The following is a 16,730-nucleotide window of genomic DNA, read 5'->3' on the forward strand; positions in this document are numbered from 1 at the left end:
ATGAGAGATGAAATACACGGCACCCAAACAGAAGAATAGAGCAACCACAGGCGGGAGACGTTTCAACGGACTGGTTGGGATTTGGTGTTGATCTGTCTCCAACCGTGCTTAGATTAGACCTTCATGTGTGTGCTCTCATTACAGGACACCTAGAAATAACCATCGGAAAATATCAGATGATCAAGGACTGTTTTTCCAGGGTCTTGGAAATTTTGCACAGCAAACCCAGAGCAGTACAGAAGGCCCCAGGGGGAGAGAGACCTCGAAGTCTTGAAGTTCTGCTTCTCTCTGGGTGGGGCATGGCATCTAGAGTCGTGTCCTTGAGTATTCTTTACTGGTCAATCAAAAACGCGAAAGAGCATGAAAATTATTCCTAGAGGTAGTAAAAAGTTCTCGCACATGGTTACTTAAATCAACAGTTCTGGAAATAAGGGCTCATAGGCTAGGGGAGAATATGAAGACTGGTTATGAACCTTGTCACTGGACTATTGACATATTTAATTGAAATATTTTTCCCTTTTTTAAAAAAATCAACTCACCATGAGATACAGTTACAAAGCTTTCATGTTTGAGTTTAATTCATGCAATGATAGAACACCCATCGCACCAACAATGCACATTTTCCACCACCAATGTCCCCAGCATATCCACTCCCCAATCCCAGCCCTCCTCCTGCTTCTACTATGACAGACAATTTCTCCCATACTCTCTCTCTACTTTGGGCATTATGGTTTACAATATAGATGCTGAGAAGCTATCACATTTGGTCCTTTATAAACTTACAGCACACATCATCATCATCATCATCATCATCCCGTTGATGGTCGAATTTCTCAAGCGGTCTCAGTAACGCCTCCATTCATCATAGCCCTGAGATTTTAGAAGCCTCTCTCTACTCGTCCTTCCCAAAGATGCCACATTAGAGGCTCTTTCAGGGTCAGGGGAATGAGACCCAGCATTGTTACTGGTTTTGGCATATGAATACATCATGGGGAGTTTGCAAGGCTCTCCCATGTGGGAAGGAAACTCTCAGTAGCTTGCCAGAGTTTAGGCTATAAGAGGTCAGGAGCTTGGTTTTAAGTCTCTGGATGTTGGCTGTTGGTGGAATTACCTGCGCCAGGGGAAGTCCCTGGGGGTGACCATCTTGCTACTGGAAAACAGGGGATCTGAGAGGAAGAGGCCCAGTCCCAATGCAAGCAGGCTTAGAGATCTCAGCCCTGGGTTCCACACACCTGGCTTCCATGCCAGGTACCTTCATGCATGAGGCTTGTCCAAATGTGTGGAGGGGGCCTTGATCATGGCTGTGACTAGGATCTAGAAGTCTTCAGCCGAGGGAGCTCTGCTCAGGACAGGGAGGGAATCAAGAACCCACCCCCTCCGAGGGGCTCTGGGGCAGACAGCCAGGCAATAGACTCCGCATCACTCTTTTCCAGGTGCTTGGTTCTGATGAGCCTCACTCATGAAGGTACTGGCAGAGGAACCCAGGTGTGTGGGACCCAGGGTTGAGACCTTCAAACCTGCTTGGGTCAGGACTGGGCCTCTTCCACCCAGATTTCCCATTGCCAGTCGCTAGGTGGTCACAACCTGGGACTGCCCCTGGTTCTCTGTACTCCCAGTAACGGCCAACATCCAGAGACTTAAAACCAAGCTTCAGCACATATGAGATCTCTATTTGACCATCTCAGTGGATGTCTCTAGGCAGCAAGTGCTGAGTAACATGAATTTTGTATTATGGAATGTTAACAAGTCAGAGGAAATAGAATGTGGACACATCATTTGGCGGTCTGCTTTGAATCTCAGGACAGACACAGGCTCCAGTTGGGTCCCTGAGGATTCTATTGATTACAGGAAGGGTCTCAGACTGCTGTCTCTGGGCTTGGTGTTTGACAGTTACTCTGGCACCCCCCTCTGAGGAACTCCCTAGAAACCTCCTCCAACAGAATTAGCGATGGAAGATCAGCTCAGGCATTCTGAGAGTTTCCCCATACTATGATTTATCAACTTCTGAAGCCCTTAGAACACACATGAAGTCCTATACTTGAGCATATGAGACTCGATGATATTCACTGATGAAGTTCAATATGTCACCATCTTCTCAAACCACGTTGATCATTTCTTCACATGATCTAAGGCCTGAGTAGGGATCCAGGGGGATGAACGGCTCCTCACACATAATAGACCAAGAGCTGGTGTGATAGTACAGTGGATGATATCATGTGGCCAACACAGGTTCAATCCCCTAAACATCACGGGGAGTGATTCCTGAATATAGAGCCAGGAGTAAGCCCTGAGTATTGCTGGGTGTGACCCCAAAACAAAACCAAACCAAAAGAAAAGCCCATAACAGACCCAGAGTACAATCCAGGGAATTACTCACTGGGGACATTGAGTCATGGACGATTGGTCCATTCAAGGCAAAACTCTGAGTGTCATTGGCAAAACAGGAAAGACAGTGAGATAAAGCGTGGGGACACAAGTAGAACTCAGTCGAACACACAGAAGATTTTAACTCACTGATGTTTTACCAATTTAACGTGAATATTAAATGTCCATCAATATATAAAGTAACAATTCTGTAAAACGATGGTTGGGTGAGCAAGGGAATGAGTAGTATCCAATGATAATGAACCCTGGGCCTACAGATGCAATATTGAGGTTACCAATGAGACCAGCAAGATAGCACAGTGGGAAGATGATTGCCTTGCACATCACACAGGTTTGACACCCGAGCATCCCATATGATCCCCCAAACTCATTCGGAGAAATCCCTGAGCACTACCATGTCTGGTCCCCAAACCAAAAACATATATGAATATTTCTGAGGTGAAAATGAACTTATATAAGAGAAAGCATAGAATTGTTAGTGTGTCCTCATCTGAACTACAAGATGACGAGGGTACAAGCTCTCACAAACGTAAAAGATGGAACATGAGCTGCTGGTAAATATGTGGTACAATGGGGGAGTTAGGAGAAAGAGAAGACCAGAAAGTATAATGGGGGTCCCCTCAGACAATCTGCAAAAAACACCCACCTCAAAGGACTGACTCTTAGCAAAACAATTCATCCTGCCTTCAGAGAATATCCAAGAGTTCAGGTGATTTAGGAGGGGAAGCATGCTAATGAGAGTCATGGGAAACTTGCTCAGTGTCTGTTTAGAAGGAACAGCAATGGGGGTGGGACATAGTAGACCTGGTATGGACTTCTCTTGCACCCAGAATCTATCCCTGAAATCCTGTATGTTCCGCATGCACAGCCAGAAGTCATTCGTAAGCATAGCACAAGAGTATAACACCTGAACCTTATCAGAACCTAAATAAATAAACAAATAAAAATGAAAACTTGGCCGAGATTTAGAGTCTCTTAGTGTTTTGCCTCCCTGAGGGAACTTAAGCCAAAGTAACCATCAGGGATTATAGCGTTTCCCACTCAGGAGCCTCCTCATGGCCCCCTTCATGTCCTTGTTCCTCAGGCTGTAGATAAAGGGGTTCATCAGCTGTGGCACCATAATGTACATCACCGACGGGATGGCAGATGTTCTGGAAGATTCCATGGCTGTAGAACTAATGTAAACCCCAAACGCCGTCCCATAGAACAAGGAAACTATGGACAAGTGAGAGCCGCAGGTGGAAAAGGCTTTCTGCTTCCCCTGTGTCGAGGGCATCCTCAGAACCGAGGAAATGATCCGAGTGTAGGAGAAAATGATGCCTGAGATTGGAATTCCAGCAAAAGCAACAGCCACCAGGTAGAACAGTAGGTTATTAATGAAAGTGTCAGAGCATGCGAGTTTGAGCAGCTGAGCAAGTTCGCAGAAGAAGTGGGGAACCAGCACTTTCGAAGGGAAGCAGAGTCTCAGTGCCATCAGCGTGTGTAGCCCAGAGACTGCAACACTTGTGAACAGTGAGAGAGCAATGAGCAGCACACAGAGCGGCTGGTTCATGATGACCGTGTACCTCAGCGGGTGGCAGATGGCCACGTATCGGTCATAAGCCATGGCGCCAAGGAGACAGTTTTCTGCACTAGTGAAAATCATGGAAAAGAAGGTCTGAACAATGCAGCTGACATAAGTGATGCTCTGTGTCTGGGTGCGGATGTTGTCCAGCATCTTGGGAATGATGCAGGTGCTGATGCATATGTCGTTGAAGGAGAGGTGGGAGAGGAAGAAGTACATGGGGTTGTGCAGGTGCGGGTCTGAGACCACGGCCAGGACAATGAGCAGGTTCCCCAGGAGGGTGACAAGGTACATGGTCAGGAAGAGGCAGAAGATGATGGGCTGTAGCTCTGGGTCATCTGTTAGTCCTAGCAGTAGGAATATCGGAGCCTCTGTGAGGTTTCCAGTTGCAAGGTAGCTGGTGAATCTGATGGAAGAGTCAGGGAAAAGGGAGGGGTTAATAGGTGTCTCCTTGGCAGTAGAGCCCATGGTACCTTGTAGGGAATTTAAACGACAAAAGAACAAAAATGAAAATATATGATGGGCATTCTCTAGAATTCTAACTGTGCACTCTGATTAAAATTAGCTATATTTAGGGGCTGGAGTGATAACACAGCGGGTAGGGCGATTGCCTTGCATGCGGCAGACCCGGGTTCAATTCTCAGCATCCCATATGGTCCCCTGAGTACTACCAGGGGTAATTCTGTGTGCAGAGCCAGGAGTGACCACTGTGCACCGCTGGGTGTGATCCACAAAGGAAAAAAGCAAACCACTAATAAACAGCTATATTCTACCATCCCTCCAGTGAGAATTTGATAGACTCTGTCTGAGGTCCAGGGTCTCAATGAAAAATATCTAACTATGTTCTTAGTGATTTCATACATGTATGCCTAGTCTGTTCTGACCTTTGTTTTTACCCTGTGGGATGGGTGGGCACTCCTGATGATACTCAAGAGTTACTCGTGGTTCTGTCCTCAGCGGTCATTTCTGGTGATGTTTGGGGGCCCTATGGGATGTCAGGGACGAGCACTGATTAGTAGCATACAAGGCCCTAGTCACAGAACCATCACCCCAGCCCCTGATCTTTTACCTATCCTATAACTTCACATGACTCCTGGTCCTCAACTCTTTCTATTTCCTCAGAAGTTTATCACCTGTTTCTTTCAATGCCTAGTGCCATGTTCTAAGACCACAGGAATCAGAAAGGTTAGTTTACTTAGATATAATTCATATTTCAGATTAAAGTAAATGAAATAGTTTTTTCAATCAATTTTGTAGAGTATGGTGCCCGATTTGGCATGAACTCAGAACTTTCTGAACAACTTGTCCAGATTTCACAGGAGCTTTATCACTGTGGCACTCTTGCTGTCACTCATGCAACAAAGTGATGCTTCATCGTGAACTGTATGGTTTTTCAAAGGAAACTCTAATTTGAGGTTGAATGACCTAAACTCTAGATTGACCTTTGAGGTAATGTCATCTGGCTCAAACTCTATGAAAAACAATCTGGAAATTTCTTAACACATTAAGAGTCAACCTTCCATATGATCCAGCTATATCACTTCTTGGCATCTATATCTTAAATATAAAAATATTAATTTTAGAGAATATATACATTTCTCTGTTCATTTCAGCCCTTCCATACTATAGCCAAGTTATGGAAACAACCCAAATTTCCAGCAATGTAGATATACATAATGAAATGCTATGCAGCTGTAAAAATAGACAAAAAGAATGCAAGTTATCTTAAGTGGAATAGAACTGGAAGGAACCATGCTGAGTGAAGTGAGGCATGAGGGAAGGATCTCTCATACGTGGGATTTAAAGACACGAAGAAAGCAGGCTAAAAATGACCAAAAAATAATAGAATTGGAGAATTGGTCCAAAGCAGAACTGAAGTAAAAGCTGTGAGAGAAGATTCTCCAGGACTGTGGTGGAGGGAAGTGTGTATTCTGGTGGCAGATTTGGTGTGGAAATGATGCATGCATGAACCCATCCTTAACAGCATTGTAAATCACAGTCCCTCAATAAATATTAGTAAATGATCAGAAAACTGATCAATCTTTGATCTGGTAATACCCTGGGACCATGTGACTCAAAAGTTCATATTGTCCTTTCGACAAAATATTTTCTTTCATCCTGAGCAACATCCCACATATTTTGATCTTGTTGACCCTGACAAGTCACATCCACCTAGTCATGAAGTGTCCCGCTCATGCCTTAAAGATACTCACTTTCCATCTGGATACCACCTGGACTGGAGCATGGTTCAAAATAATTGTGTGCTTAAAAGAAACAGTACTCTGCCATGAAATGTTACTGCACTGTATCAGAGATCTGGAAGCAAGGATGTGATGGTGTGTCTCATCCTGAGGGAATCCGACCCTTTGGGAGGGTACTTTGCAAAATAGCTAAATGAGAAGGAAAACTAGGGTATATTCTGGCTCTTAAGAAGCAGAAAACATATCTGCCATCCATGCTTTCCTGGAAGATAGAAATGGTAGTACACATCTATGACCTAAGAACCCAGATGTACTCTTTTAATAGCCCATCAGTTTGTCCCAATTCATTAAGAGCTGAAACTTCCTGTCCTAAAAGTTTTCCTAGAAATGACCCTGAGAACTTAATCATTCAAGATTTTGCTTTTAGCTCAAACGCTCTAAGTTTCATAGAGATCAACCCTTGTTTAGACATTCTTGAAGACTGTTGTCCACAAAATCTAGGGTTCACATTTGTGTAACAGGATTTCCTAAAATTTATGAGGACCAATGACTAAAAATGAATAGGGGAACATGATTGAGTCCTGTTTATAAGAACCGAATCCAGACATTTGTTTTACTCTGTGTGTATGTTTGTGTGTTTTTGCTGTCAATAAATGTGCAAGCTGGCATTGTTTTCTCTTCTGAAGAGGGCCTAGGGGATAGGGCAGGATGAGAAAACAATAGGAACTATACGAAGTTTCCTTAGCAATTTTAGTAAATAGTTTATGATTCCTCCCTCCATTAGTAAACTTTATAGTAGAGAAAATTGGTGAGAGATAGAAACAGCAGTGATATTGTTATTATTATTATTCATTTGTCACAGATAATGGTGAAATATAGAGCAACTCAATGAATAACAACTTTCCCCAATCAAATAGTAAACTACATACATGAATCAAAATAAACAATGAAAGTCGATGGGACAAAAGCTTTAGTTGATGAAAAATCTACAGTATTATCACTCCTATTTTTTACCCTGCATAGATATGCCTGTTTTTATTAATTTTTACTCAAATGATAGAAAAGTACAGGACAATATAGAGATTAGGTACTCCCCAGTCATCAAAAAATTTAAACATTTTACTGTAATCATCATAGAAATATTATATTGCAGCATAATCTGGTCTTTGTGAATTTCTTCTCTCTTTTGATTATACATCCTCAGTTATTTTCTTCCTAAGAGAATCAAAGCACCACAAGAAGTCAGAATCAAAATGTTTGCGTGGAGTCGCCCTGTGGAGAAAGGGCAGCCAGAAGAAAGTAGATTCTGCCATATCTTAAGACATTTGGTGGCCAGCTGACTGAGAACTAGTTATAAATCATTTGGTCCGAAATCCCTGCAACCCTTTTTATGTTTTCCATCACCTTCTGGGTCCCATGGTTGGAATGGTAGCAAGATACTCAAGTAAGGGAGTAAAATACCTGAGTAAGGGAGTAAGATGGAATGGATAGAATGGGAGTAAGATACCCAAGAAAGGGAGTAAGATGGAATAGATGGAAGACAGTCAAATACTTGAGTCAGTGAGTAAGATACCCAAGTCAGGGAATAAGATGGCATAGATGGAACAGGAGTAAGACTCCCGAGTACGGGAGTAAGATGGTATGGCTGGAATGGGAGTATGACATCACTAAAGTGTTAGAAATTTACTAACTTGGAAATGTCATGTACCTGGTTGACATCACTGGGGAGGGATGCTGGATCAGACACCAGGATACGCAGGACAATTGCGTCCTCAGCAAAGGCAGAGAAGCAGCAAGGCCAAGGGATCCCGGCCAGGTGGCTCATCATTGAGTGGACTGTGAGCTGTACTTCTTCTCAGGAGGCAAGAGTTATGAAGGAAGCCTCTGGCAGGCAAACACCCTCCACCCTCCGAGTTATTAGGGAACCAATGTCCACAGGACCTCATTAGGATGGTATGTTAATGAGGTCTGATCCCTGGGTTAGGCACCCCAGAAATACTGAAACTGCAGATTCACAGAATTAATGAATGTGGATTTGTGGCCCAATGTTAGACCAGGGGCAGACCATCCACTCCCTCACCTGCGAGCACTCCATTCTCCATGCCTTGCATTCTTGTACACAGGTACCTTCCCCACCCAGCCTTGCAAATGACAGATTTTATTTTTTTTTTAAAAAATCAATGTAGCAATAAAAATATTTTGTCTAAGAATGGATGAGTGGATAAAGAACCTATCGTCTATAGACACAACTGAATAGTGCTCAGCTTTAAGGAAAGATGAAACCAGGAGCAATGGTCCAGCAGAGAAGGCGCTTGTCAGCCACGTGTCTGACCCAGGTTCAATGTCCAGCATCCTAGAGGGTCCCCCAATGTAGTGGGATTGCTTGGAGCACATAGACTAGAGACGAGAGACCAGCGTGGGACAATGAACTTTGTATGACCTGCACTGGGGGCTTGGGAGAGTCCTGTGCAGAGGGCCTCTTGAAAGAGGGGCCTTGAAGGTAAAACCTACCAGCAAGATAAGCAGGACACATCCTGCACGTACATACTTCTCGTGCTCTAAGTAACCTTGGGAATAATTTGACTTGGTATTTTTAATGAGAACATCTTGAGACAAACACAAAATATGTCTAACCCATGAGAACATCCTTTGACTTGGCTACGTGCCTGGGCCAAGGTATGCAAATAATATAAAACTGCTTGCTTGAGAATAAACGGGGCCTTCAGCCTCAATAGCTGCTGGTCAATGCTTCATCCCTGAGTCGGTGGTCTTCATTCCGGAGCTGGACTCCGGCACCCCAAGATTTCCAGGAGCAAACCCTAAGCACTGCCAGATGTGGTTCCAAAAACAAAACAAAAAATAATATATCTGAAGATTTCTGGGATGAAAAATGCATTAGGCAACTTAGAAACTTGATGTTTTACTTTAGGTTTGTTAATCAGAAATGTGTAATCACATTACTATCTGTTAAATGTAAGAACCTTTTTTTTTTAGATTTTTGGGTCAGACCCAGTGATGCCTGGAGTTACTCCTGGTTCTATGCTCAGGCCTTACTTTTGGTGGTACTATGGGGATCAAATAAAATGAAATGTCAGGTGCATGCAAGCAAAGACCTTTAGCCCACTGTACCATCTTTTCAGCCGCTGTAAGAAATCTTTATCTTTTTAATTACACACATGGATCTGGAGCGATAATACAGTGGGAAGATATTTGTCTTGAATGCAACTGGCCCGGCTTCAATCCCCAGAATCCCAGAGGGTCCCCTGAACACCGTCAGTGTCGTCTAAAATGGCCCCAAATGGCCCCAAAACCAACCAAACAGAAGAATCTCCAAGCCGGTCATCATGGATATGGCTGGAGACACCCTCCCATAATAAACAAAGGATGGCCAATGTATGCTGCATGGAAAGTCACTAAAATAACTCGTATCAGGGCAGGAGAGATAGAACAGTGGGCAGGGCACATGACTTGCCTACCTGACCCGGGTTCGATTCCCAGCATCCCATAGAGTCCCTGGAGTTCCACCACGAGTAATTCCTGAGCATCGCCAAGTGTAGCCCAAAGTATTTTTAAAACATCAGAAAAAAATTAACTGTGGGAAAAAAACTCTTTAAACAGGCAAAAATAATAGGCATGAAAATAGATGATAGAGAGAGTAAAAAGGGCTAGTAATAGGGCCAGGGTGACACAACTCAAAGAACTAGAACACATCTGTCACGTGCCCAAGTCCCGGCACCACGACCCACTTGCCAGATCCCCAAGCAGCCATGGGAGCTCAGAAGCAATTCACGCGCAACAGGTATAATGTCCCCCTCGAAGAAAATTACTGAGCTAGAGTCATAATACATTGTGGGAGGGAAGGGAATGTTTGCCTTGCACAGAGCTGACCTGGGTTCGATCACCAGTATCCCACAGGGTTCACCGAGCACGAGGATCGCCAGGAGTAATTCCTGAATGCAGGGCCTGAGCATCCACAGCTGTGCTCCACACTATCCCCCCAAAACTCACAAATAAACAAACAAGAGACTCAGTGTAAGAATTTAAGATGCTGGAGCATTCACAGGCATGTATCACTTGTATCACTTGTCATCCCGTAGATCTTTGATTTGCTCGCGAGGGCACCAGTAACGTCTCCATTTGTCCCTGCCGCATGCTAGTATAGCCCAAAGGCATCTGCTCACTCCACAGGCGTATGAACACCAAACAATCAGGCCTGGCCACACATGAATCACGGCTGAATGGAGGGACCCAGGAAATAGGTTTTTTCTACTCCGTTGCCCAGAGGCTTCACCGCAAAGGTCCACATTCTGGTTTTGGAAGGCAGCCAAGCACACACAGTCTAACAGACAGATGTGGCCAGCAGAGAGGAACTGGAGGCCTCTTCAGTTCCCATGGAGTCTTCCCTGGGCTCCAGCATTCCTTATCCACAGAGCAAGGCTCTGGAGAGTTCAAAAGGTGCAACTGCACAAAAACGGTCTGAGATGAGTTCAACGTGGTAGAACCAGAAAACAGCCATAGAGAGGCTGGTGTGGTGGGCTGGCAGGGAGGGGACTGTCCTGCATGAGATCTACCTAGGTTTGATCTCCAGCATCCCATACAGTCCACTGAGCACCACCAGGAGTTATGCCTGAGCGCAGAGCCAGGAGTCAGCCCTGAGCACTGCTGGGGGAAGGAAGAAAGGAAGGAAGGAAGGAAGGAAGGAAGGAAGGAAGGAAGGAAGGAAGGAAGGAAGGAAGGAAGGAAGGAAGGAAGGAAGGAAGGAAGGAAGGAAGGAAGGGAGGGAGGGATGGAGGGAGGAAGAAAAGAAGGAAGGAAGGAAGGAAGGGAGGGATGGAGGGAGGAAGAAAAGAAGGAAGGAAGGAAGGAAGGAAGGAAGGAAGGAAGGAAGGAAGGAAGGAAGGAAGGAAGGAAGGAAGGAAGGAAATGACGGAGGGAGGGAGGAAGGGAGGGAGGGAGGGAGGGAGGGAGGGAGGGAGGGATGAAGGGAGGGAGGAAGAAAGAGGAGGGAGAGAGGTTGGGAGGGAGGAAAGATGAAGAAAGGAAGGAAGGAAGGAAGGAAGGAAGGAAGGAAGGAAGGAAGGAAGGAAGGAAGGAAGGAAGGAAGGAAGGAAGGAAGGAAGGAAGGAAGGAAGGAAGATAGGAAGGAAGGGAGGAAGGGAGGAAGGAGGGAAGAAAGGAAAGAGGGACGGAGGGAAGGAAGAAAGGAAGGAAGGAGGGAAGGAAAGAAGGAAGGAAGGAAGGAAGGAAGGAAGGAAGGAAGGAAGGAAGGAAGGAAGGAAGGAAGGAAGGAAGGAAGGAAGGAAGCGAGGGAGGGAGGGAAGAGATGGATAGAAGGAGGGAGGGAGCGAAGGGAGGGGAGGAAGGAAGGAAACAAAGAAGGAAGAAAGAAAAAAGGAAGGAAGGAAGGAAGGAAGGAAGGAAGGAAGGAAGGAAGGAAGGAAGGAAGGAAGAAGGAAGGGAGGAAGGAGGGAAGGAAGGAGGGAGGGAAGGAAGGAAGGTGGGAAGGAAAGAAGGAAGGAAGAAACGAAGGATGGAAGGAACAAACGAACAAACGAAGGAACGAATGAACGAAGAAAGGACCCTGGCAGTTAAGCATAGTCTCGAGAAACAAACAGTATCTTCCGACTCAACTGCCGCATCGCCCCAATCACGTCCTTATTCCTCATGCTGTAGATGAGGGGGTTCTGCATCTGTGGGACCACCGTGTACACCACGGAGGCCACGGTAGTGCTCTGGTAAGAGCAGGTCATGGCCTGGCTAATGTACACCCCGAAGCCCATCTCATAGAACAAGCACATGACCAAGAGGTGGGAGCTGCAGGTGGAAAAAGCTTTGGCACTGACACCGGCCTTGGGGGTCCTGAGGACAGAGACGATGATCGGCGAGTAAGAGAAAAGGAAGCCACAGCTAGGAAGGCGCTCCAGGAGGCTCATGGCCGCATAGATGAGGAAGTTGTTGAGGAGCATGTCTGAGCAGGCCAACCGGAGGACCTGGATCACCTCGCAGAAGAAAAGGGGAACGTGGGGGGTGGTACAGAAGGTGAACGGCAGCACCTTGAGGCTGTGGAGCAAGGCGTCCCCCAGACCCAGGAGCAGGGAGCAAAGGAGGAGCAGGAGGAAGAACCGGCGTCCATGATGCCCGGGAGGTCTTCGGCCATGGGAGCTCTGCTCAGGGAGGGAAGCTGGAGCCCACCCACTCCGAGGAGCCCCGGAGAGACAGCCAGGCACACTGGCAAGAGACACTTCATTTCTCTCTTCCAGGACCTGGTTCGAACGAGCCTCACACGTGAAGGTACCGGCAGAGGAACCAGGTGTGTGGGACCTGGGGTTGAGACCTCCAAGCCTGCTTGGGTCGGGACTGGGCCTCTTCCGCCCAGATTTCCCACGGTCAGTCGCTAGGTGGTCACACCCAGGGACTGCACCTGGTTCTCTGTAATCCCACTAACGGCCAACATCCAGAGACTTAAAACCAAGCTTCAGCACACATGAGATCTCTATTTGACCATCTCAGTGGATGTCTCTAGGCAACAAGTGCTGAGTAACATGAGTTTTGTATTATGGAATGTTAACAAGTCAGAGGAAATAGAATGTGGACACATCATTTGGCGGTCTGCTTTGAATCCCAGGACAGACACAGGCTCCAGTTGGGTCCCTGAGGATTCTATTATTTACAGGAAGGGTCTCAGACTGCTCTCTCTGAGCTTGGTGTTTGACAGTTACTCTGGCACCCCCCTCTGAGGAACTCCCTAGAAACCTCCTCCAACAGAATTAGCGATGGAAGATCAGCTCAGGCATTCTGAAAGAGTTTCCCCGTTACTATGATTTATCAACTTCTGAAGCCCTTAGAACACACATGAAGTCCTATACTTGAGCATATGAGACTCGATGATATTCACTGATGAATTTCAATATGTCACCATCTTCTCAAACCACGGTGATCATTTCTTCACATGATCTAAGGCCTGAGTAGGGGTCCAGGGGGATGAACGGCTCCTCACACATACTAGACCAAGAGCTGGTGTGATAGTACAGTGGATGATATCATGTGGCCAACACAGGTTCAATCCCCTAAACATCACGGGGAGTGATTCCTGAATATAGAGCCAGGAGTAAGCCCTGAGTATTGCTGGGTGTGACCCCAAAACAAAACCAAACCAAAAGAAAAGCCCATAACAGACCCAGAGTACAATCCAGGGAATTACTCACTGGGGACATTGAGTCATGGACGATTGGTCCATTCAAGGCAAAACTCTGAGTGTCATTGGCACAACAGGAAAGACAGTGAGATAAAGCTTGGGGACACAAGTAGAACTCAGTCGAACACACAGAAGATTTTAACTCTCTGAGTTTTACCAATTTAATGTGAATATTAAATATCCGTCAACATATCAAGTAACCATTCTATAAAACGATGTGTGGGTAGCAAGGGAATAAGTAGTATCCAATGATAATGAACCCTGGGCCTACAGATACAATATTGAGGTTACCAATGAGACCAGCAAGATAGCACAGTGGGAAGATAATTGCCTTGCACATCACAGAGGTTTGCCACCCAGGCATTCCATATGATCCCCCAAACTCATTCCGAGTAATCCCTGAGCACTGCCATGTCTGGTCCCCAAACCAAAAACATATATGAATATTTCTGAGGTGAAAATGAAGCTGTATAAGAGAAAGCATAGAATTGTTTGTGTGTCCTCATCTGAACTACGGGATGATGAGGGTACAAGCTCTCACAAACGTACAAGTGGGCACATGAGCTGCTGGTAAATATGTGGTACAATGGGGGGGGTTCTGAGAAAGAGAAGACCAGAAAGTATAATTGGGGGTCCACTCAGACAATCTGCAAAAAACACCCACCTCAAAGGACTGATTCTTAGCAAAACAATTCATCCTGCCTTCAGAGAATATCCAAGAGTTCAGGTGATTTAGGAGGGAGATGCATGCTAATGAGAGTCATGGGAAACTTGCTCAGTGTCTGTTTAGAAGGAACACCAATAGGGGTCGGGCATAGTAGACCTGGTATGGACTTCTCTTGCACCCGGATTCTATCCCTGAAATCCTATATGTTCCCCAAGCACAGCCAGGAGTCATTCCTAAGCATAGCACAAGAGTATAACCCCTGAGCCTTATCAGACCCTAAATAAATAAACAAATAAAAATGAAAACTTGGCCAAGTATATGAGTCTCTTAGTGTTTTGCCTCCCTGAGGGAACTTAAGCCAAAGTAACCATCAGGGATTATAGCGTTTCCCACTCAGGAGCCTCCTCACTGCTCCCTTCATGTCCTTGTTCCTCAGGCTGTAGATAAAGGGGTTCATCAGCTGTGGCACCATAATGTACATCACCGAGGGGATGGCAGATGTTCTGGAAGATTCCATGACTGTAGAACTAATGTAAACCCCAAACGCCGTCCCATAGAACAAGGAAACTATGGACAAGTGAGAGCCGCAGGTGGAAAAGGCTTTCTGCTTCCCCTGTGTCGAGGGCATCCTCAGAACCGAGGAGACAATCCGACTGTAGGAGAAAATGATGCCTGAGATTGGAATCCCAGCAAAAGCAACACCCACCAGGTAGACCAGTAGGTTATTAATGAAAGTGTCAGAGCACGAGAGTTTAAGCAGCTGGGCAAGTTCACAGAAGAAATGGGGGACCAGCACTTTTGAAAGGAAGCAGAGTCTCAGTGCCATCAGGGCATGTAGCCCAGAGACTGCAACACTTGTGAACAGTGAGAGAGCAATGAGCAGCGCGCAGTGGCTGGTTCATGATGACTGTGTACCTCAGCGGGTGGCAGATGGCCACATAGCGGTCATAAGCCATTGCGCCAAGGAGACAGTTTTCTATACTAATGAAAACCATGACAAAGAAGGTCTGGGCCATGCAGCTGACATAAGTGATGCTCTGTGTCTGGGTGCGGATGTTCTCCAGCATCCTGGGGATGGTGCAGGTGCTGATGCAGATGTCGGTGAAGGAGAGGTTGGAGAGGAAGAAGTACATGGGGTTGTGCAGGTGCGGGTCTGAGACCACGGCCAGGACAATGAGCAGGTTCCCCAGGAGGGTGACCAGGTACATGGTCAGGAAGAGGCAGAAGATGACGGGCTGTAGCTCTGGGTCATCTGTTAGTCCTAGCAGGAGGAATATTGTAGCCTCTGTGAGGTTTCTGGGTGCAAGGTAGCTGGTGAATCTGATGGAAGAGTCAGGGAAAAGAGAAGGGTAAATGAGTGTCTCCTTGACAGTAGAGCCCATGGTACCTTGTAGGGAATTTAAACAACAAAAGAACAAAAATGAAAACATATGATGGGCATTCTGAAGAGTTCTAAATGTGCACTCTGATTAAAAATAGCTATATTTAGGGGCTGGAGAGATAGCACAGTGGGTAGGGCGTTTGCCTTGCACGCGGCAGACCCGGGTTCGATTCTCAGCATCCCATATTGTCCCCTGAGTACTACCAGGGGTAATTCTGTGCGCAGAGCCAGGAGTGACCACTGTGCACCACTGGGTGTGATCCAAAAAGAAAAAAAGCAAACCACGAATAAACAACTATATTTTACCATCCCTCCAGTGAGAATTTGAAGACTCTTTCTGAGGACCAGGGTTTCAATGAAAAATATCTAACTATGTTCTTAGTGATTTCATACATGTATGCCTAGTCTGTTCTGACCTTTGTTTTTACCCTGTTCGATGGGTGGGCACTCCTGATGATACTCAAGGGTTACTCGTGGCTCTGTACTCAGCGGTCATTCCTGGTGATGTTTGGGGGCCCTATGGGATGTCAGGGACTAACCCTGATTAGCAGCATGCAAGGCAAGTGCCCTAGTCACAGAACCATCACCCCAGCCCCTGATCTTTTACCTATCCTAAAACGCCACATGACTCCTGGTCCTCAACTCTTTCTATTTCCTCAGAAGTTTATCACCTGTTTGGTTCAATGCCGAGTGCCATGTTCTAAGACCACAGGAATCAGAAAGGTTAGTTTACTTAGATATAATTCATATTTCAGATTAAAGTAAATGAAATAGTTTTTTCAATCAATTTTGTAGAGTATGGTGCCCGATTTGGCATGAACTCAGAACTTTCTGAACAACTTGTCCAGATTTCACAGGAGCTCTATCACTGTGGCACTCTTGTTGTCACTCATGCAACAAAGTGATGCTTCATCGTGAACTGTATGGTTTTTCAAAGGAAACTCTAATTTGAGGTTGAATGACCTAAACTCTAGATTGACCTTTGAGGTAATGTCATCTGGCTCAAACTCTATGAAAAACAATCTGGAAATTTCTTAACACATTAAGAGTCAACCTTCCATATGATCCAGCTATATCACTTCTTGGCATCTATATCTTAAATATAAAAATATTAATTTTAGAGAATATATACATTTCTCTGTTCATTTCAGCCCTTCCATACTATAGCCAAGTTATGGAAACAACCCAAATTTCCAGCAATGTAGATATACATAATGAAATGCTATGCAGCTGTAAAAATAGACAAAAAGAATGCAACTTATCATAAGTGGAATAGAACTGGAAGGAACCATGCTGAGTGAAGTGAGACATGAAGGAAGGGTCTCTCATACGTGGGA

The 16,730-nt window shown here is 45.6% G+C and overlaps 2 protein-coding genes and 1 pseudogene across 2 annotated transcripts; all 3 read right to left on the minus strand.

The window, feature by feature from the left end:
• Positions 1-113: 113 nt before the first annotated feature.
• Positions 114-4,417, minus strand: LOC101547730 (olfactory receptor 7G2-like). The gene is made up of 3 exons (XM_004619536.2): positions 3,427-4,417; positions 3,032-3,069; positions 114-149 (listed from the first exon to the last, which is right to left on the minus strand). Exons 1-3 carry the CDS (start codon positions 4,415-4,417, stop codon positions 114-116), a joined length of 1,065 nt encoding a protein of 354 aa, XP_004619593.2.
• Positions 4,418-11,738: 7,321 nt separating this feature from the next.
• On the minus strand, positions 11,739-13,151 carry LOC129401783 (olfactory receptor 7G1-like). The gene is made up of 2 exons (XM_055124639.1): positions 13,080-13,151; positions 11,739-12,314 (listed from the first exon to the last, which is right to left on the minus strand). Exons 1-2 carry the CDS (start codon positions 13,149-13,151, stop codon positions 11,739-11,741), a joined length of 648 nt encoding a protein of 215 aa, XP_054980614.1.
• Positions 13,152-13,856: 705 nt separating this feature from the next.
• On the minus strand, positions 13,857-15,394 carry LOC129401784 (olfactory receptor 7G1-like; annotated as a pseudogene).
• Positions 15,395-16,730: the final 1,336 nt, after the last annotated feature.

Source organism: Sorex araneus, chromosome 2, assembly GCF_027595985.1.
Source record: "Sorex araneus isolate mSorAra2 chromosome 2, mSorAra2.pri, whole genome shotgun sequence".
Lineage (NCBI taxonomy): Eukaryota > Metazoa > Chordata > Mammalia > Eulipotyphla > Soricidae > Sorex > Sorex araneus.

Excerpts from the sequence above, each read along its gene's own strand:
- LOC101547730 (XM_004619536.2), bottom strand. The coding sequence starts at position 4,417 with ATGGGCTCTACTGCCAAGGAGACACCTATTAACCCCTCCCTTTTCCCT. Across the intron at positions 3,070-3,426 it reads GGCCATGAGGAGGCTCCTGA|GCAGGATGAATTGTTTTGCT; the intron begins GTGGGAAACGCT and ends TATTCTCTGAAG. Across the intron at positions 150-3,031 it reads CTAAGAGTCAGTCCTTTGAG|GTGTCCTGTAATGAGAGCAC; the intron begins GTGGGTGTTTTT and ends GGTTATTTCTAG.
- LOC129401783 (XM_055124639.1), bottom strand. The coding sequence starts at position 13,151 with ATGTGTGAGGAGCCGTTCATCCCCCTGGACCCCTACTCAGGCCTTAGA. Across the intron at positions 12,315-13,079 it reads GTGAAGAAATGATCACCGTG|AGCTCCCATGGCCGAAGACC; the intron begins GTTTGAGAAGAT and ends CTCCCTGAGCAG.